This window comes from Rasamsonia byssochlamydoides (assembly GCF_041956645.1).
Source record: "Rasamsonia byssochlamydoides strain NRRL 3658 unplaced genomic scaffold VTN77scaffold_5, whole genome shotgun sequence".
Classification (NCBI taxonomy): domain Eukaryota; kingdom Fungi; phylum Ascomycota; class Eurotiomycetes; order Eurotiales; family Trichocomaceae; genus Rasamsonia; species Rasamsonia byssochlamydoides.
The window spans coordinates 294,906-314,805 of NW_027192388.1; the positions used below are offsets into that span (position 1 = coordinate 294,906).

Sequence of the window (19,900 nt, forward strand, 5' to 3'; positions counted from 1 at the left end):
ACACGTGATTGCCGTCATTAATAATACTGCCCATTTTCACCGCCTTTAAAAAATAGCGTTTCTTATCGATAAGAAATTGCGTGATCGACGCTAGCCGTCTTTGGAAGGTGTCCCTGTTCTCGGCCGACCCGCCCGACAATACCAGATTACTTTTCCCTTCTAAATTCTGATATTTCATGACTGCGGTGGTTCTCCCCTCAATTGTTTTCTTTCTCTTCTATATTTTCCTCTCCAGACGCGCGCCTGGTATCCTGGTATCCCAATATCGATATCGGCGGCACGATGGGGTCTGCACCTGAGCTCTCGGCCATTGTTGGCCCCACCTATGTTACCGCCCAGACCCTCATCCAGCAGGTCGCCTATGCCCTCTCCGACAAGCTTTTCTCCTACTCTCCTGAATCTTTCGACCTTGATTCTGCTGTTCGTGAGTGGGCTGCGCGTCGCGAGAGCAATGCCAATGGCGAACCTACTGCCGTCCAGACCCTTCAGACTCGCCAGGGCGCCGGCTCCATTGCGCTTGGTTACCTTTTCTCCCGTGACTTCGACCTGAAGAAGCGCCATGTCCCTCAGAGCATTCTGGCGTCGTCTGCCACTCTGCCGTACTTGCGAGGGTCGTTGGAACAGCTGTCTCTGCTGTATTCTGTTGCTAGTCCCGTCGTGGCCCATGTGGCTGCCGTCGACTATGCAAATGAGCGCCTTGTTTCCGACTATGTCACGGCACTGAACCTCGCTGAGGAGCTCGGTCTTGGCCTGATTTCCAGCACCTCTGCCCACGAGTCTCAGCACATGGCGCTCCTGGCGACCCTGATGGCTTCATTTTGGCCATCCATCCACATTTACGACGGTGTCCGTGTTGGCCACGAGACCACCCGGGTCATTGATGTCCTCGATCAAGCCGGCCTCAACCGCAGCTATCAGGCTGTCCGACAGGGCCTGGAAGGTACGAGAACTAAGCATCTCGATGACCAGGGCAAGGTGTTGGATATCCTGCAGAGCCTGAACAGTGAACTGGGCACTGATTATGGATTGTTTGAATACCACGGTCACCCTGAGCCAAGTTCTGTTTTGGTGGCTTTTGGTACGGTCGAGGCGTCCCTGACGTCGCAGGTTGCGCGTTCTCTGGCCAAAGACGGTGCCCGGATTGGAGTCGTCAATGTGCGTGTCTACCGGCCCTTCGTGGAGGAGGAGTTCCTCCGTGTGCTGCCGAAATCCACCAAGACCGTTGGAGTCCTCGGTCAGGTTCGCGACGAGCAAGCTGTTCAAGAGGAGGGGGTTCACTCTTCCCTCTACGATGATGTGCTGGCAGCCTTGACCTTTGCCAGTGACGGCCGTCAGCCTCCCGTGTTGGTCGAGATCAAGTATGATCGCTCCCAGCAGTGGACCACGCTCAATACTGCGGCGGCGTTCCAGCGCGTGGCAGACAAGCCAATTTTGCAAGATATCAATGACCCTGCTCCCCTCAAGCTTCTCAACCCAGAGACGGTGCAGGAGTACACTTTCTGGGACGTGGATGACACTCTATCGGCTCAGGCGGCTGCCGTGCTTGGCAAGGTTCTGGCTACGGACTCTGCCATCAACGTGACCACCAGTACAGTTTATAACAACCTGATCCAGGGTGGCGTGGTCCGCGTCGACATTCGCAAGAGCACCAAGATCCTGGATGCGCCGTACGCAGTAGATGCGGCGGACGTTGTTTATGTTGGAAACGTCAAGATCTTGGACGATGTTGACATCCTTGCCTCTGTGAAGGACAGCGGGAAAGTTATTGTGAGCGCCCCAGGTGTGAAGGATGATGAGCTTGAGAAGAAATTGCCGCCGACTTTCAGGCAGGCGATTGCTAAACAGCGCATCTCACTCTTCATTGTGGACCCCGCTCTTGCTGGAGACTCCGCTTTGGAGCCCGTTGTTCTGCAAGCGGCTTTCCTGCGGGTTGCCTCGTTCGAGCAGGTCGGTGTGTCGAAGTTGGCAACTATTGCCAACAACTCTGATGCTCTGGCGAACGTGACGAAGGACCTCGATAAGATTTTGCGACAGATTGAGGTACCTGAGTCATGGGCCACGGCTGAGACGCCGGTAGAAGCACCTCAACTTCCCAAGGGCATTTCTGCGACCAGCTTCGTGCCATTCGACAAGAAGGAGGCGGAGCCTGAATCGAAGCTCAAGGACTGGAAGACCATCGCGAAAGGTCTGGCCTTCAAGGAAGCGTATGGCAGCCGGACCGCCCTCCGCCCGGACATCAACACCAAGACGTACACCGTTCACGTCAAGGAGAACCGCCGACTCACTCCTGTCACCTACGACCGGAACATCTTCCACATCGAATTCGATTTGGGCGATTCCGGGCTCAAGTACGACATCGGAGAAGCACTTGGCGTACACGCTGAGAACGATGCGGAAGATGTCATGGAATTCATCAAGTTCTACGGCCTCAATCCGGACGAGATCGTTGAGGTCCCGAACCGCGAGGATGATTCCGTCCTGGAGAGCCGTACTGTATTCCAGGCCCTTACGCAGAATGTTGACATCTTCGGCCGCCCACCCAAGCGCTTCTACGAGGCCCTCTCCGAGTTCGCCACAGACGAGAAGGAGAAGAAGAAACTCTTGGCCCTGGGTGGACCCGAAGGTGCAGCCGAGTTCAAGAAACGTGCCGAAGTCGACACTGTCACCTACGCGGATATTTTGCAGGAGTTCCCATCTGCCCACCCGAGCTTCCACGACCTTGTACGCATTGTCAGCCCATTGAAGCGTCGTGAGTATTCGATTGCCTCCTGCCAGAAGGTGACCCCGACAAGTGTGGCCTTGATGATCGTCGTTGTGAACTGGGTAGACACTCGAGGACGCAAGCGCATTGGCCAGGCCACGCGGTACCTCAGCAGGCTCCGACCTGGGGCACCTGTCACCGTGAGCGTCAAGTCCAGCGTGATGAAACTGCCACCCCGTTCGACTCAGCCACTTATCATGGCTGGTCTCGGTACTGGTCTGGCACCTTTCCGCGCGTTCGTGCAGCACCGTGCCCTTGAGAAGGCTCAGGGCAAGGAGATTGGCTCTGTCCTGCTGTACATGGGATCGCGACACCAGCGTGAGGAGTACTGTTACGGTGAAGAATGGGAGGCCTACCAGGAGGCCGGCGTCATCACCCTGTTGGGCCGCGCGTTCTCTCGCGACCAGCCGCAGAAGATCTACATCCAGGACCGGATGCGCGAAACCCTACCGGAGATCATCCAGGCGTACATCCGCGAAGAGGGTGCATTCTACCTGTGCGGTCCCACCTGGCCGGTCCCTGATGTCACCGCCGTGCTGGAAGAGGCCATCGCCGCCGAGGCTAAGGCCACTGGCAAGAAGGTGGAGCCTCGCAAGGAAATTGAGAAGTTGAAGGAGCAGGAGAGATATGTTCTGGAAGTCTACTAGACTGAAAACACATGGTTAACGAGTTGATACCTCAGTCGTGCATGATATCGAGACAAGACAGTCAAGTACATATTTTTCTAGAGATCGTCACACAGATTGCATCCAACAAATATATTTCGTTTCAATTCCGATCATTTTCTGTTCATCTCACTATATTCCTAATTTCGTCAAGGTCCAAAATCCCAGGGTATCATCATCTAGTATTCTTTTTTCTATCCGCCAGATCCTTTCTATTCAGGTAAATGTAATACAGTCGCTGCCAGCAGTAAGCAATCACGATGCAGATGGGATGCTTCTAGAAATATAATAGAAGAGAGAGATTAATTCTTTTAATTTTGGCCACACCCTTTGGGTGAAGATTCGCTCAAGCCCGCCCTATAGTCCCTAGCTTCGTCTTTCCGTAAGCACCCCCCTTCTCCCGCCTCATTTCCAGCGCTTTTCGATACGGAGGCGCTGTGGGAGGCTGTACGGGATCCAGGCTGACGTGACCTTCTGGCAAGGCGTAAGACGCGTCTGAATCCCATGAGGACAGGTCTCCGCAGGCTATGAACAGAGGAATCCAGCGGGACTCGTGCGGTGAGCGGAGGTCGGCTGGATGACGATCTGTCGAGGGCTTCAGCACCCGCGTCTGCGTGAGATGGTTCGGTCCAGTGTGTGTCATGTCTGTGGCCGAGGGCTCCAGTTCAGATTGTAGTTCCTCCTGTTCGGCTTCGTCGGGGATCTCTTTTCCCACTGTGCCATCTTCATTGAGTCCAGGGGCGGCCGCGCCGCCAAACAACGGATTCTGGAGGGCGCGTATCCCACTCCACTGACCGTTTCCACCATCATCTCCAGTCTTTGGAGGAATGAAGCCCTCGCAGACAACGAACGCTTCGAGACTGCTGGCGCGACTGCTGCGCGGCTTGGCGACCGACACCTTCTCAAAGACCGTCCGCAGCTGCGCGTAGATCAGGTCGACGTCGCGCCCGCGAAAGATCTTGGCGACGAACTTGCCTCCCGGACGAAGCACGCCAATGGCCAGGTTCAGGGCGGAGTAGAGCAGTTGCGACTGGATGTAGATGTCAAGGTCGTGGAGACCTGTCACATCCGGGGCGCCGTCGGAAAGGACCAGATCGACCGGGTGAGGATGGCGATGCGCGAGGGGCTGCTTTGATGTCGAAGAATATGTAGAAGCTTCATCGTAATCTTCGGGGTCCAGAGCACGAAGGAGGAGAGGGATTGTCGATGGATGGGTGATATCCGCCTTGAGGGTCGTGATGCCCTCTAGCGGGGCCATCGGCTGGAGATCGATCGAGACGATCTTGACATTTTTCCTAGGCTTGAGGACCGTCGACTCGTCTTCATCTTCCTCATCGTCTCCACCTTCTATCCCTTTCTCCAGCCGTTCCAGCGCCTTCTTCTCCCGCCGTCTCTTTTCTAGCCATGCCCGCCGTCCGAAGCTCTCGCCCTTGATCAGCACGCGGCTGAGCACCTGGCTCCAGCTGCCTGGTGCAGCGCAGAGATCGACGACGCGAGTGACGCTGTCTGGATCTGCGTGCGCGAAAAGGTCGAATTGCTCGTCGATCTGGATCAGCTTGAAGGCGGAGCGTGCGCGCCAGTTCTGCTCCTTGGCGAGCCGGTAGTAGGCGTCGCGCTTGTCCTTGGAGGACTTGCCCATCGTCCAGATGGATTAGTTAACCAGCCAGGGTATCCAAATAGATTTCTTTTTCTCCCTCTATTTTCCCTCCTATAAATTGTAAGCGAGTCAATATAACGGCGGGGTGATCATGCGACAGACGGTCTCGTTTTTCGCATGTGGGGAAAAAAGTGCGATAAGATCGCGGCGGGCGGAGCAAGCAGTAACTTTTTTTTTCTGCCGCAACCACGCCGCAGCTCCGCCGACAAACAACAAGGACAACGCGGCCTACCTTCTAATCTCTTTCCTCCATACATTTACCCAAAATGGGTACGAAACGTGAGCGCGAGCCTCGAGGTTTCACAGGCAAATCGAAGAAGAGGCAGAAGGTAGAGAAGCCGACGAATGGCGCGGATGCGGACGCGGACCGGTTATTCGGAATAGACGAGCTCGACTGGAAGGAGGTCCGGCTTCCAGATAGGCTGGATGATGCAGGTGGCTTTTTTGGACTAGAAGAGATTGAAGGTGTTGATATCGTGCGACCACAGGGCGGTGGTGAGATCAAGTTCAAGGTTGGTCTATACCGCTGAAGCCAGCTTTTTTTACTCTATAAGCTAACTCTTGGTCAAGGCCGCAGGAAACAAACCCTTGAAGTCGATCTTGAAGAAGCCTGCCATTGAAAAAGAGGAATCAAACTATGACGACGAGGAGGAATGGTCTGGCTTTAGCGACGATGAGCCTGCTGCGACGGAAAACCAGGACACCGTGACATCGCAGAAGGATCAAAAGGATGTCGCCAAGGAAGGCAAGGACAAGGAAAAGGGAAAGGAAAAGCAAAAGGAAAAGGAAAAGGACAACAAAGGTGAAAAGCCACAGAAAAAGAAAAATGCCGCTGAGAAGCCCCAAAATCGTGGTATCCAATCCAATCTGTCGTTTGCAGCTCTTCAGGATGAGGAAGAGGACGGGGTAGACGTATCCGCATGGGATCCTTTGGGACTCTCGCCGTCCATCCAGACGAGCCTTTCAAAACTGAAATTTAGCTCCCCTACACCTATCCAGAAGGCCTGCATACCAGAGATCTTAGCAGGGCACGACGTCATTGGAAAGGCGGCGACAGGATCAGGCAAAACGCTTGCCTTCGGCATACCCATATTAGAGCACTACTTGGATCGCAGCAGGGAAAAGCACGCTGATACAGAGGAGAAGGAATCAGAACCTATCGCTCTGATCCTATCTCCTACACGGGAGCTGGCTCACCAATTGGCCAAGCATATCGGAGAGCTCAACACCCACACTCCAGATGCAAACGCCAGGATCGCCCTGCTGACTGGCGGATTGTCGATACAGAAGCAGCAGAGACTGCTTGCGGATGCAGACATTGTTATTGGCACTCCAGGCAGAGTTTGGGAGATCCTCAGTACGGGACATGGCTTGATTCGGAAAATGAAGCAGATCAAGTTCCTCGTCGTTGATGAGGCCGACAGGCTTCTCAGCGAAGGTCACTTCAAGGAGGTGGAGGAAATTCTGAATGCACTTGACCAAACGGAGGACAATGGCTTTCCAGATGCTGAAGAAGCGGGATCGGAGGATGACGACGGTCCTCAGGACCAGAGACAGACCCTCGTTTTCTCTGCGACATTCCATCGGGGGTTGCAGCAGAAATTGGCTGGAAAGGGGCGATTTGTGAGCAACGACTTGATGAACAAGAAGGAATCAATGGAGTATTTGTTGGAGAAACTCAATTTCCGTGAAGAACGGCCCAAGTTCATTGATGTCAACCCCGTCTCCCAGATGGCAGAAGGCTTGAAAGAAGGAATTGTCGAATGCGCAGCTATGGAGAAGGTGAGTCTGCATAACACATTTTGTAGTATTCCCAATCTTGTCTAATATTCTTCACAGGATCTCTACCTTTACACACTTCTGCTTTACCATCCAGGCCATCGGACTCTGGTCTTCACCAATTCGATATCCTCCGTCCGACGCCTCTCCCAGTTCCTTCAAAATCTGGGCGTTCCCGCACTCGCTCTTCACTCGAATATGGAACAGAAAGCCCGCCTTCGCTCTGTGGAAAGGTTCTCTTCTCCATCGTCCGATCCTAATTCCGTTCTCGTGGCGACTGATGTTGCAGCCCGTGGTCTGGACATCAAAGGCATCGACTTTGTCATCCATTATCACGTCCCTCGCACCGCGGACATGTACGTCCACCGCTCTGGCCGCACGGCCCGTGCAGGAGCGCCTGGAAAGAGTATCCTCATCTGTGCACCCGAAGAAGTCGTTGGCGTTGCCCGACTCGTTGCCAAAGTCCATGCCGACGCGAACAGCAACAAGGCAGCCAGACGGAATCCGCTCGAGTCAGTTGAGCTCGACCGTCGCGTCGTCTCCCGCGTCCGCCCTCGGGTAACGCTCGCGAAACGAATCACAGAATCCACCCTCGCCAAAGAGAAGCTGTCTGCGGAGGGCAACTGGCTCCGACAAGCCGCCGAAGAACTAGGCGTAGACTACGACAGCGAGGAATTCGAGCGGGAAGGCAGCAAGGCCAAAGGTCGCGGCCGCGGCAGAGGCCGTCACCAGCGCGAAAAGCAGGCGAGCAGCGTGACGAAGGCGGAATTGGCCGCCATGAGGGCCGAGCTGAAGCAGATGCTGTCGAAGCGGATCAATATCGGCGTCAGTGAGCGGTACATCACCGCGGGACGGGTCGATATTGATGCTCTTTTGCGGGGAGAAGGGAACAATAAGACGTTTATTGGGCCGGTGGAGTCGTTGAATTTTTAGTACAAATAGATGAGAGAGCATCTTCCCCGTTGGATCGCTTTTGGCTTTTAAAAAAAAATTGGGGGCGATTTGATTTTTTCTGGTGTTCTCTCTTCGTATGATACCTATGCCACTTTTCTTTCGTATGTTTGTACATCTACGTTGTATACCGGGTCTAATTTGTTCATAGAGATTTCACGTGATGAACAAACCCAATAGATAAATAATTAAATATCTCATCCCAGTCTCCGTACGGCCATTTGAATATAAAGTCTTGTAGTGTAAGGTGCAGGTGCATAAAGTTGCGACTGCGCAATTGTATTGGAAATATATGTATATATATATCTAGGTCTATCTATCTAGTATATTATATTATATATACCTAGGTAGTAGTTATGTGTACGAGAAGTATTTCAGCCTTAATGCCCTTTCTCATCCGTCGGTATCTCATTTACCTCATTGAGAACCTTGACGATCTGTCAGCTTTGGAAATTTAAGCCGGATACCGACTAATGACGATAATGAGGATGAGGATGATGATGAATTTATACCTTGATCTAGCTGACTTATCTGCATGTCGCCACGCAGGGCGCTCCAATTCCAACTCCCCCAACACAAGAAAATATATTGTGAGCAGAGAAATGAAGCTCCCAGAACGCGCAGAACTAAAAGTAAGTAGTATACAGAGTTTTATAGTTCTGGGATTGTCTTCAATAGCTTCCCCTAGTCTCTCACTAAGTGTTTCTAAACTCTCCCCCGGATCCCACGTCTCCATCCCCTAAATATCTCTCATGCTGGTGAGACCCGTGCCTCTCTGCTTTATGTGTTTGTTTCGTTTAGATATCTTCGCCGGTTGGTTACTGGGCCAGCCGGCGATCTGCTTTAATACTGTATTTATCCAGGTTCATACGAAGAAGAAAATCTGAACCAGTAGAATAGGCAGATAAATGGCGAGGAAGGCAATCTGATCAGCTAGATCATTACTCCGATAAAGACCTTCCTCTTTAAGAGAATGGGAAAAAAAATTCCTATAATATAAAATATCAATGAAGATCGATACAAAAATAATAGGGATATTACTTACCCTCCATCGAAAAAGAAGCCCCTTTGTAAGTTATGCCCACTGTATACCCACCGTCTTCACTCAATGCTATCACTGACTACGAGGGCTCTCGCTGAATTCAGGTTCCACGTCTCTGAATTGGCCAAGGAGGCCGGTTTATGACATAAAGTCAGCAACATGCTGCGCCACCTTGGGATCTGACACCAAGGTATCATATAGTCAGTCCGGCTGGTACTTTTTGTTGCCTATCTTCTTCCCCATTCTTTCGAAGATCCCGGACCATGATCGCACCCGCAGCGATCATTATCCTTCACCCCTACTTCATAGAGGAAGTGGTTGAGCGAAATCTGCCAGATACCGACTATTCACCACGGAGCTGCGCCACATCAGCACTAGCAGTCTCGTGGGAGTTCCTAGGATATACCATCCATATTGCCAATGTATATGGATCTTAAAGTACCCAGACTGAACCCCCCCCCCCCCCTGAAAGGTATGTGTATACAGTAATAAATAATACGAAAATACCTATAAGTTGCAGTTGTGTTGGAATGGAATTTTACCATTTTTGGAACCGTCCGTCTCAGACATGGTTCACTGTGGAGACGACAGGGGCCGCAACAAAACAAACATCGTTGATGTATATTAGATGGTATTCGTCTGGTATTCGCCGCTTGGACAAATCACCGCGAGAGATGCTTCCAGCTGATGGTAAAAAATGACGTCAGCCGCAGTCCACTACAGCAGGTTCTCCTGGCGCTGATGCATCGGCAAACCGTAAGCAACGTCATGGTGGGTGCGGAAGTCCCTGCGGAAAAGGCTGCTAACCTTCAGGTTTCAATTATATCACCGTCGAATGACCTGTTGGATTTTCAGCAGAGAGCGATCAGTTGAAACCATTGATCAAAAGAGAGGTCTGCTATCAGGACACCGAATTTCTTCAGCATGAAGCATTTCTAGGATGACCATCCATGAGTCGACATCTGTGCTTCGGGGACCAAACACGTAGCTCTAGAACCTTTTCAGGAGGCTTGGCGGTATAGACTAATGACGTGGAGAACTGCCGGCAGCTGTCATCAACCTTTATCGAACAAACTTGACACAGTTCGCAGTCTTCTCGAGACCTTCCGGCGGCGCATCACAGATCAATTGCGTCCTGGATTCGAGCGATGGACCGGAGCAGAGAAAAAGGCTCTCAACAGGGAAGCCATGACCACAGTCCATCGAGTCTGCAAATCGGCATGTACACCTGAGACATCGGCCAATGCGGAAAGACGAAACGGCGCCTGTCCCAATCGAGGTGCAGTCCACAACACCCGCATATATGATCAGAGAAGGACTCATTGCGCATCACGAATCTCGACCACGACCTCCTGCAGCAATCACAGCCAGGACAACGGTGCTAGACATGAATTCTGAAGGTTAGTCGATTGACGGCCCTGCGGAAAATATGATACCTGCATTGTATTCTCAAGGCTGGTCTCTGAAGGGTCGGATAAACGGTGCAAGCCCATATGGGACCTATTCGGATTTCCTTAGCAAACGTGTCATAAAACTCCAGAGCAGTGTCACCGGGATCTTGCAGACTGCATCTGATGACATGAAGCAAGTGCGACATGAGACAGAAAGCAACAGCAGCTGACGAAGTCCAAGCTTGGATTGCACGGACATAAAAGTCATAACGGAGCTGCAATACCTCTATCGACAAGATAATTGCAGATGACTTTTTGCACTGCGAAAAGGTCATAGTCGAAACACCATGAGAACTCGAAGCTGGAAAACCCAGCCAATTTCAACGAGGACAGGTCGTTTGTGCCTGACGAGAACGACAGCGCCATCGTTACGCGCCAAGGGAATGAATAAGCCTGATTGCCAACAGGAACTCGCCGCCACGTGATCGACAAACCTCAAATCTCCTTCTGGATCAGACTTCCTCCTTTTGACCAGATTATCCGCAAAGAGAGGCTTCATCGTCCAGAATGAGACGAGTCAGATCCAATGAGCCTTGCTCCTTTGCACGGACTTGCTCTCAAATGGCCCGCCTCGTTACCATTCTCGATGGCAGCCTTCTCTTCTATTTCTCTACCAGTGTCCAAAGGTTCAACTCGCCAAAGGCAAAAACATCGTGACCTTTGGTCACAATGATCCTGCTGTCCGCACGCAAATTGCTCTTTTATATCCCTGCCACTGCAGACGCAGATGGACTTGAAAGGAACTACTATGGAAATTCGGGATGCCGCGTTTCCAGAGGCTACTCTGTCCGTGTGGCCTATCATATTACGTCTGTGTAACGGAAACCATCTCCGTGTCTATTTCAGGAACTCACTCGTCCGCCAGGGAACAGCTCTTTGTCACTGATGGGTCGCGCCAAAAAGCCTCCAAGACCTTTACCTCAGCGCGGTCGGCGGGCCCCCGCTTCTGGCAATTTGATTGCGACGTAGATGGCAGAAACTGGCAGAACCGCGCTTTAGACTGGCTCTCGTGCCTAATGATATCCCGGTTACTATTTGCCACGACGAGGCGTTGATGCTGAGCGCGCCGGACAAGTCGTCTTCCAGGCGGTTGATTCGTCTTAAGTTGCCCTTTTATACAATTTGCCTGGATGGGGCAGACAAAGAAGGGTGCAGTCCTGAGCAAGCCTCCTGCAGATACCGTCCTGGAGCCTTTTCGTCTCGACAGCCTGTCATGCATGAAAATGTACTTAACACTTTGCATGCCAACTACCCCATGACAGTCCCTAGTCCTTCTTTTTTCAAACGATCGTCCCCAATCAAACTGGCCTTTTGTCCCCTTTTTACCTTTTTGGCGCGAAAAGGATCTTCCAACTCTCCCAACATAATCGAGCAAGGTTCTTTCTAGCAAAAGCCCTCGCGCTGCACGTTATTCTGGCTATGGCGCAGCGGGGGATGAACAGGCCACTTCGCGCTCTCGCTCCCCGGATAACACCCTCAGCAGAAAGCCACGTACCTGCGTCGCCTGCTGAGGAGGGTAAAACCAAGCGGGCATCAACCGCGTGCAAAGAATGCAAAAGACGGCGAACTAGGGTAGATATCCACACTTCCCAGCTTTGAACTCCCAGAACTACCACTCGAATAAATGGTGACGATGATGATTGCGTCTGATACTCACCCCTCTTCCAGTGCAGCACCGGGAACCCCTGTACTGAATGCGCTACCCATAATCGTGAGTGCATCTACGACGAATCTGCCGACAAGCGTCGCAAGGCCTTTACCAAGTTCACGCAGGAGCAGCTGCAATATTACCGTGGATTTTTGGAACGTCTTCTTGATTCGATACGATACGGTGATCGTGATCGTCTCGATGAGATGATCAACGTTATCCGCGGTGGTGGCTCGATGGAGGAGATAGGTGCGATAGTCGACCAGATCCTTGAGACTAGCAAGGCCGACATGATGGAAGAAGAGGAAGAAGGTAGTGAAGCAATGTCTGGGATGGTGTCAGGTTTGACAGCCATTCTTCCAATCCAGACCTGACAGCTAACGATGCAGTAGACACCCCCTGAGTTCATTCGTTCCGTACGATGCCTGCAACTCAATTGAAGGATCCGAAACGACGCCGAAACCTCACCTCGAAGCCATCCTGGATCAAATACGACAAAAGGCAGCCCCTTTCAGAAACTCAGTGAGATGCACTTTCGGTCCTGTCTCTCCTGGAACTCTCCCCGGAAGTCCAGCCCGATACCGACAAGTGAGCGATACCTGCTCTGTGCCTGTTTGGGAAAATTGCTACTTCCGATTTCAAGTTCCAGCAAGAGCATGATTGGTGCCGCGACAGGAAACGACAGCAGTCGCTTCATCAAGCCCTTCATTGAGTGATCGCATGACATCGACAAGGCGATACGAACTCTGGTGCGTAACGACAGTCAACGTTGCAGATTTTGGTTTTTGCTCTCTTGGTTCTGGAGTTGATGGACGTATTCTGGGTGTCCCGAATGGAAGATAAAGGGGCTACAGGCCAATCTGAAGACTTGTGGTTTAGACGACGTCACAGTCCAGTTGTGATGTTCTTGCGGCCAGTACAAATTGATATACATATTTATAGAGACTGGCCTACGACAGGAGTGCGAGATATTGGCAATTTTTGTATATTAAAGTTATATTACTATGGCAAAATAAACTTATGCACACACCTCTGAGGCGTCATTTGGAGATATATTCATAATCGGTCTGCAATATCTTTTTTACTGGGAGATTTTTTTTCATTCCCCGCATTTGGCCTCAAGAGAAGGAAATGAGCGATCTCTGGCGATGAATTTACTTGCAAGGAGCTTGCTAATCCTATGTAGATGGACCAGACGAGAAAGCGAGTGCGTGAACCCTGACCAGGGCCAGAAATTCCTCGATGCGAACTCGTCCTTTGACCCCTTGGCCAGTGATGCTCCGTGTACTCCGTACATACTCTAGGATTCCGAGACAGTGCCGAACTTGCACACCGTGGCACCCAGTCCAGGAATCGCTCGGGTCGTTGTCTGTCACCGACTCCGCTGTGTCCGCCGTCAATTGCGATATGGTATGTGCTGGATCATGCCGCCTCCAGTACGAATAGTACCACGTCGGGGAAGTCGGTTGAGCAGAATGGATCTTTCGAACGTGGTCCAGCACTATTTCCACCTTTAGCCCAATTGGCAGGCCGACGTCTGCTTCGAAGACACACTGTTCCAGAATCATATTCACTTTTTAATCCGCCACGTATGACGCCAAGGTTTAGCGTTGACACCAACATCACGACCGTTGCTACCCGACCCATCATGATGGCAATCGTCGATCGTTGCGCGAGCGGCGGGCCGTTGCAGGTGTTCCTCCACCCGGTCGGGATCTGCTCGATGCTTCTTTGCATCTCGTTGACGAAGCTTCTCTCCATCGTATTGTATTGGGCCCTTCGACGAGGAATGTTTACACGCCGTGGGCAAGCACCTTTGGTCTTCTTGGTCGTGAAGGTCACGCGGAGGGTTCCTTTTCTTCTCGCCAAACGGGACTGTCTGGAGGCCGTCGGGCTCGGCATGATCATACAGTCACCTCCCATCTCTCTTGGGAATGGAGGCGCTCAGGAGCCATCGACTTCCCCACTTGCCCCGGTTTCTTTATCCGAGACCACTGAGGGCGACGCTTCCTTTGGCAATCTCCTGGAGAGCGTACGGAGTACGGAGCAGATAGGAATATGCCATAACTGACGCCCCATGCCGGCTTTCATGTCGACGTGCCTCGCCTCGCCCATAGATATGGTTTCGTCGTTGTGTCTTGACCAGGGACCTCCACGCTCCAGCCTAGTCATCGCTCAGGGGGGAAACAGACGTCATGGCCATTCATCACGATGCAGGGTCCGGCCCCCGCGCCACCGGTGAATTCGGTGACCACATTGGGCATTTCAGCCAGAGCAAGCGTGGTGAATGGGACGTCTGGCGTCTTTTGACGAGGTATTCAGAAATGACGGCGGCAGCCTGGGTCATAATTATTAACTGTAGGAACGCGATGTAAAGATGTCTAACGATGTCGATTATTTTTAGGAACGACTCTCAATCTAGTTTAGACTTGATGTTCCAGGTTCCTTTACGGAGTATATTTATCTATTTATATATTGCTCCCACAATTGGATAATCCATCGGGGAATTCGATATGCTTTTGAAATCTCTAAGCGTATGAGACTAAGTTTTCATATTGCATCACGAGAATTGGTCTGGTTGAAGGCCCAGTTAATAATTAGCAAACAAAAAGATCCATGGCTCATACCTAAGTGAATAATAATTTTTACAATAAGCTCGGCTCATCACGCTTGGGGGTTTCTACCCAAGCACACTTATTTATTAGCTAAATCGATCTCCTGGAAATATCTTTCTGTGGGGAAGCTAATCTAGTCGATTTTATCAATTTCTATTTTTTCCATGTTTCTCCGGTAGGATTCGATTGTACAGTGATATCGTTTCAAATAGATAAACATATACTGATGGATGGACGATATACCTACAGTTACGAAGATATATAATTTGTACAAATTAAGGGTTCGCGATTCTTGTCTAGACTATACCAACGAATGCAATCACATACCAAAGACACTCGATAGAGGACTCTTATCTCAGTTATCACCATTCGGAGACAACAATTCTCTTTATTATTAATTGGTGCGTTGATGGAAACCACCACTAACACTCCTGTCTTGTTTGTTTCTAAGCATCATTCTTCTCGTTCAGCGAACTAACCTTTATCTCTACCTATCTCTTGAAAAAAGTCAGTAAAATTGTGAAAACTTCCATTTCTATCAAGACATAGATATATAATTATACCTATTAAGTAAGACTATGTTGCTATGGATTAAGTAAGCCTATAAAAAAGTCTTCTTCTTCCCTTCCTCCCTTCCTCAGTCTTGGATCTCAGTCTGATAGCTGAGACTGTTTCTATTTGATAGAGTAGATCAGGAAGAGGAAGAAGAAGGTATCTAATCGAGGAGAAATAGTTGCGTATTCTAATAATTCTCTAGTTGATTTAGTTTTTTTAATATATTTTTTATTTACATATGATTTTGCATAATCATCAACCCTAAATTGTAAAACCATCATAAGAATTCTTCATCCTCTCTCTTTCTCTTTCTTTTTCTTTTTCTTTTTCTTTTCCTTTTTTTTTTTAAGGATAAGCAATTGGACCTCTAGTCAGGATTATTATAATGATGATCTGGTGTGACTATGTCCCCTTTCATGAAAATTTTAAAACTGAACGGGCTATCGTACAAATCCTCGATGGTCTAGTGGCTATGATTTCCGCTTGTCATCCGAAAGGAAGCCAAGCGCGGGAGACCGGGGTTCNTTTATGGCGAAATTTCCCCTTTCACGGGGAAGTAATTTTTTAGTTTTTGAAGTTTTGAGTTTCAACGAATAAAAAAGTCTTTTGGTCAAAGTTCCTTACAGAATGGAACAGGCACACAGAACACAAAACTAGCTGCAACTTTTCCCCTGCTTGGCAGAATCTCACCGCCTTACGGCCACCACCGGTTACTCATAAACCGCCCAGAAAGAAGTCCATGTTACAACTGGTAAGTAAAGTAGTAGAGAAAATGGAGAAATTTTGGAAAAAAGAAAAAAAATACCTCCCCGACGGGGAATCGAACCCCGGTCTCCCGCGCTTGGCTTCCTTTCGGATGACAAGCGGAAATCATAGCCACTANTATTAGTACCCAGTCCGATTCTGCCTTCTATAACGAAAAATAACTTTTGTCCGTTTTTGTTGCTTACTAAGGCATTTCCGAACAACTAACTAGTTATGTGATTGGTCAAAACCGCTTATTCAGCACCCGTGCGAACATTTTAAGCATGGCACCCCATGAAAAAATTTGTATCCTGCAGCCTGCAACCCATGAACCCTATACGGAGTGGAGCCCTTGCATGAAGCCGATAGAGCCCCCATAAAGACTATAGAGCCCCTGCAAAGCCTGCAGAACCCCTGTGAAGCTGAGGGAGCGAAGCCTAGGGAGCCCCCATGCTGGCCTATAGAGCTCCTATGCTAGCTATATAGAGTCCCTATAAAGCCTAAAGCCTATAGTGAAAAGCCATACTAACTTTTTACCCTTTTTAGGCTTTATAAAGGCTCACATTACAGGCTTGCGGAGGTCCAAAGGTCTGGAGCATCTAGGTGTAAGGCTTTAGGGAGTACAAAGCCTATAAGACCCCTATGAAGCCTATAGCTTTAGCTATAAGAATTTTATAGTCACCGGTCCTTACTACCTAGTAAAACGGAACGATTTTGAAGGCTCCTTTCTATCGAGGGAGCAGGCCAAGAGACAGAGAGGTTAAAGCCGGTCACATCTCCAAAGAAAACAACCCAATTCGCTCGAAAGAATCAGATTATTCTCCGAGCTTATGATAAACAAAGCCCAAATTCCATGTATTATTTCCTAGAAATCAACCTCCCTAGGACCCTGAGAGGCACAAGAAAGTCCTTTACCCACTAAAGAACTCCTTGCTGGCAAAATGGAACCCATTTAATAGAAATAAACAAGCGATAAGGCAGAATTCGACCACTTAGGGAGCCATCTTGAAAGAGGGGAGAGAGTTGTTTTTTTTGTTATTACTATCTACGAGTATGCTGGTGTTCTATATTCCTTCACTGAAGGATTACATAATCCCCCAGTGCACTAGGTAACGTAATTCCCGGCCGCTCCGGACACCCACCCGCACCCACGAATTCTATACAGAATTTGAAGCTTTATTATCTACCAAAAACAGCAATTATTTACAAAAATTATGAATTAGAGCAATTAGGGCATCGAGTCCGTATATGCCCAATAGTTCCACAGTTAGTACACTTTGGCGGCGCGCGCGTACGAGGTGCCGAAGCCGCCTCTGCGGCCGGAGCGGCCACACCCTCTGCCATCTGATTTTGATCCAGAATTTGATTCTGTACAAGATCCTGAGCTTCTTGGACTGTAAGACCTCCTTCATGGGATACTTGATTGGTCGATCGTTTACACTTCTGCTTCTGCTTCTTATTTGCAGCCCATAGATCACGATTTTCCTTTGCAAGAATGACAGCAATATTCATGGCTAATTGACAGCCCTTGATAAGCTGGTTTAAAGCTGCATTTGTAGGGCTCAGAGGGCTCTGCATATGCCATTTTAGTAAGGCCTTGATCGTAGCTGCCTGATGCTGTAATTCAATAATATTATGAGGCGTCTCTGGCACCCAATTGGTCGGTATAGTGCTGGCACGGCTCCTAGGTAGTATAGGGGTCTTAAGCTGTATATTGAGCTGTAGAAGGACCCGATCTGGTTGAAATGGCACTAATCCAGTTGCTGCAAAGCCATTTTTGATATTCTCTGATTTAAAGGCTTCCATACGAGCTTTCGGGTATGCTTCAAGGAAATCCAGCTTATCAATATGATTGATTCCAAGCTGCATATTGTTTTCCATAAGGCGGCTATATGTGTGCTTTAGAACTGCAAAACAGCTGACATCGAGAGGCTATAAGATTGGTATAATGTTATTCTGGGCACAGATGCAATTGAATTGAGGTATTAGATGGCTGCCATGCCCATCGAGGACTAATAGTCGATATTTACCCTTTGTCCAAGCATTTGTATATGGGATGAAGTAATTTTGAAGCCATGATATACCAATCTTGTCTGTAGTCAACCTATTAAGACTTTTCTCGATTCTCCAGTCGCGTGGTAAGCCTGTCTCATACCAAGCTTGTTAATGCTTCTTTGCTTTGAAAATAATACATGGTGGTAATACCTATCCTGCCAAATTAACTGATTCAATAACTGTGACCCATTCCTTATTCCCTGGCTGTAGAAGAGGCAGACAACCAGATGTCTCTGCTCTAGTAACTACTTTTGCAGTAGCAATTAGGCCCATTGCAAAGCCTGTCTCATCAAAATTGTAGATATCCTCAATAAGGATTCCATATTGTTGAATAGTGCTTCGTATGTGGTCAAACTATTCATTAATAACCTTTGGATCCTCACATTTGGCATGCCGATAGTTATATCGTCGCAAATATCGTATTTTAAGCTCCTCATGGCAGTTGATAAAGGTAGAAACCCAATTCTTACTAATATGAAGTTGAGTATCTGCTGGACTGCACTCAGAAAGTAAAATATTGGCCATATCTCGTATAGCAGCTGACCAAGGAGGCATTCCATACCTATCCCGAGATAATATCCATTGTAGAAGTATCTCCTCCTCAGTAATTGTTAATTTATGACCAGTTAGACGTCTCTCAGTCTGTCAAATTGTGCCGCAGAGTCGCTCATGTAATGTAGAATGAGGAACACCATATAAACGCGCCGCTGCGCGAATAGTTAGCGGTTTCCCGCGATTTTTTATAGCAGAAATAGCCAATAGGATTCGGCCTTCCTGCTGCACCAAATTCTTTGATTTTTGACGCGTTTTTGGTGGCATGGTGGCGCGTTGAGATCGATAGATTCTCTATAGAATTCGTGGGTGCGGGTGGGTGTCCGGAGCGGCCGGGAATTACGTTAGTTACCCCTTCAAGCCGCCCGAGGCTTGTGTTCACATAAAAACTGAAATGGATGATGGATAAACGGATCTGACAAATCACAGCATTTTCTGCAGAACTTGTTGCAGTGTTGCGGGCTAAGCCCATATTGCTGACTCAGCTTCGCTCTCGTTTTCTGATTGGTCCGTTTGTTGTTTATCACATGACTCCTGTTGATATAACTCGCGTGCCTTTCTCTCTCTTCCTTCCTTCCTTCCCCAGCGAATCCTTATTATGAGCTTCTAGTTTCTAGATAGCAAGGCTTTGGCCCTTCACATGCAGAAAATGTTATTATTATTTCCATTGTAGTGTAGAGTAGATAGAGTAGGTATTACCAAAGATACTACTAAAAATGTTGTACCTACCTATCAGGCCAACTGACAATGTGCGACAGAATCTGCCATAGCCCAAGATAATAGCAATCCCTTGATTTATATGCACCCGAAAAGGAATGAAGAAAGGAAAAAGGGGAGGGGAAAGGGCGAAAAAATAAAAAGGAAAATTACAAAGAGAAAAAGAAAATAGAAAACCTCCCCGACGGGGAATCGAACCCCGGTCTCCCGCGCTTGTTTAAGCGAATGACAAGCGGAAATCATAGCCACTAGACCATCGAGGAATTGTTATGTGATCCACAGTGGGTTTGTGCTTTATGTCATTGAAAGGGAAAGTAAAATGGAAAAGAAAAAAAACTAACAAGGTCGTTTTGAAGCCTCCCCGACGGGCTATTTCTTGGTTAGTGAAGGTTCTATGAAACTTTATTGAGATTGGTGGAACCTACGAATCGAACCCCGGTCTCCCGCGCTTGGCTTATGGATGACAAGCGGAAATCATAGCCACTAGACCATCGAGGATTTGCTGTGCATTTATAATTTCCGTGATTTATCTGCAAGATAAAAAAAATTTGAATTATGAGATAAAAAATGTAAAAAAGAAACTGTTCAATTAACTCCCCGACGGGGAATCGAACCCCGGTCTCCCGCGCTTGGCCTTTAGGATGACAAGCGGAAATCATAGCCACTAGACCATCGAGGATATTTGCTTAGTCATAAGACCTAGATATG

The 19,900-nt window shown here is 49.0% G+C and overlaps 5 protein-coding genes and 2 non-coding genes across 7 annotated transcripts; 3 read left to right on the forward strand and 4 right to left on the reverse strand.

Moving 5' to 3' along the window:
• Positions 1 to 282: 282 nt before the first annotated feature.
• On the forward strand, positions 283 to 3,408 carry VTN77DRAFT_6476 (uncharacterized protein; the record flags this gene model as incomplete). The annotated part of the gene is made up of 1 exon (XM_069422758.1): positions 283 to 3,408. The coding sequence occupies one exon, from the start codon at positions 283 to 285 to the stop codon at positions 3,406 to 3,408; it is 3,126 nt and encodes a 1,041-aa protein (XP_069281386.1).
• A 364-nt stretch (positions 3,409 to 3,772) lies between these two features.
• VTN77DRAFT_6477 (uncharacterized protein) lies at positions 3,773 to 5,065 on the reverse strand (the record flags this gene model as incomplete). Its single annotated transcript, XM_069422759.1, has 1 exon — positions 3,773 to 5,065. One exon carries the CDS (start codon positions 5,063 to 5,065, stop codon positions 3,773 to 3,775), a length of 1,293 nt encoding a protein of 430 aa, XP_069281387.1.
• Positions 5,066 to 5,349: 284 nt separating this feature from the next.
• On the forward strand, positions 5,350 to 7,795 carry VTN77DRAFT_6478 (uncharacterized protein; the record flags this gene model as incomplete). The annotated part of the gene is made up of 3 exons (XM_069422760.1): positions 5,350 to 5,595; positions 5,654 to 6,865; positions 6,923 to 7,795. The coding sequence occupies 3 exons, from the start codon at positions 5,350 to 5,352 to the stop codon at positions 7,793 to 7,795; spliced, it is 2,331 nt and encodes a 776-aa protein (XP_069281388.1).
• Positions 7,796 to 13,545: 5,750 nt separating this feature from the next.
• On the forward strand, positions 13,546 to 14,025 carry VTN77DRAFT_6479 (uncharacterized protein; the record flags this gene model as incomplete). The annotated part of the gene is made up of 1 exon (XM_069422761.1): positions 13,546 to 14,025. One exon carries the CDS (start codon positions 13,546 to 13,548, stop codon positions 14,023 to 14,025), a length of 480 nt encoding a protein of 159 aa, XP_069281389.1.
• Positions 14,026 to 17,080: 3,055 nt separating this feature from the next.
• VTN77DRAFT_6480 (uncharacterized protein) lies at positions 17,081 to 17,749 on the reverse strand (the record flags this gene model as incomplete). Its single annotated transcript, XM_069422763.1, has 1 exon — positions 17,081 to 17,749. One exon carries the CDS (start codon positions 17,747 to 17,749, stop codon positions 17,081 to 17,083), a length of 669 nt encoding a protein of 222 aa, XP_069281390.1.
• A 1,620-nt stretch (positions 17,750 to 19,369) lies between these two features.
• On the reverse strand, positions 19,370 to 19,455 carry VTN77DRAFT_t29. Its single transcript has one exon. It is a non-coding gene; the product is annotated as a tRNA-Asp (tRNA).
• Positions 19,456 to 19,785: 330 nt separating this feature from the next.
• VTN77DRAFT_t28 lies at positions 19,786 to 19,871 on the reverse strand. The gene has a single exon. It is a non-coding gene; the product is annotated as a tRNA-Asp (tRNA).
• Between the last annotated feature and the right edge of the window lie 29 nt (positions 19,872 to 19,900).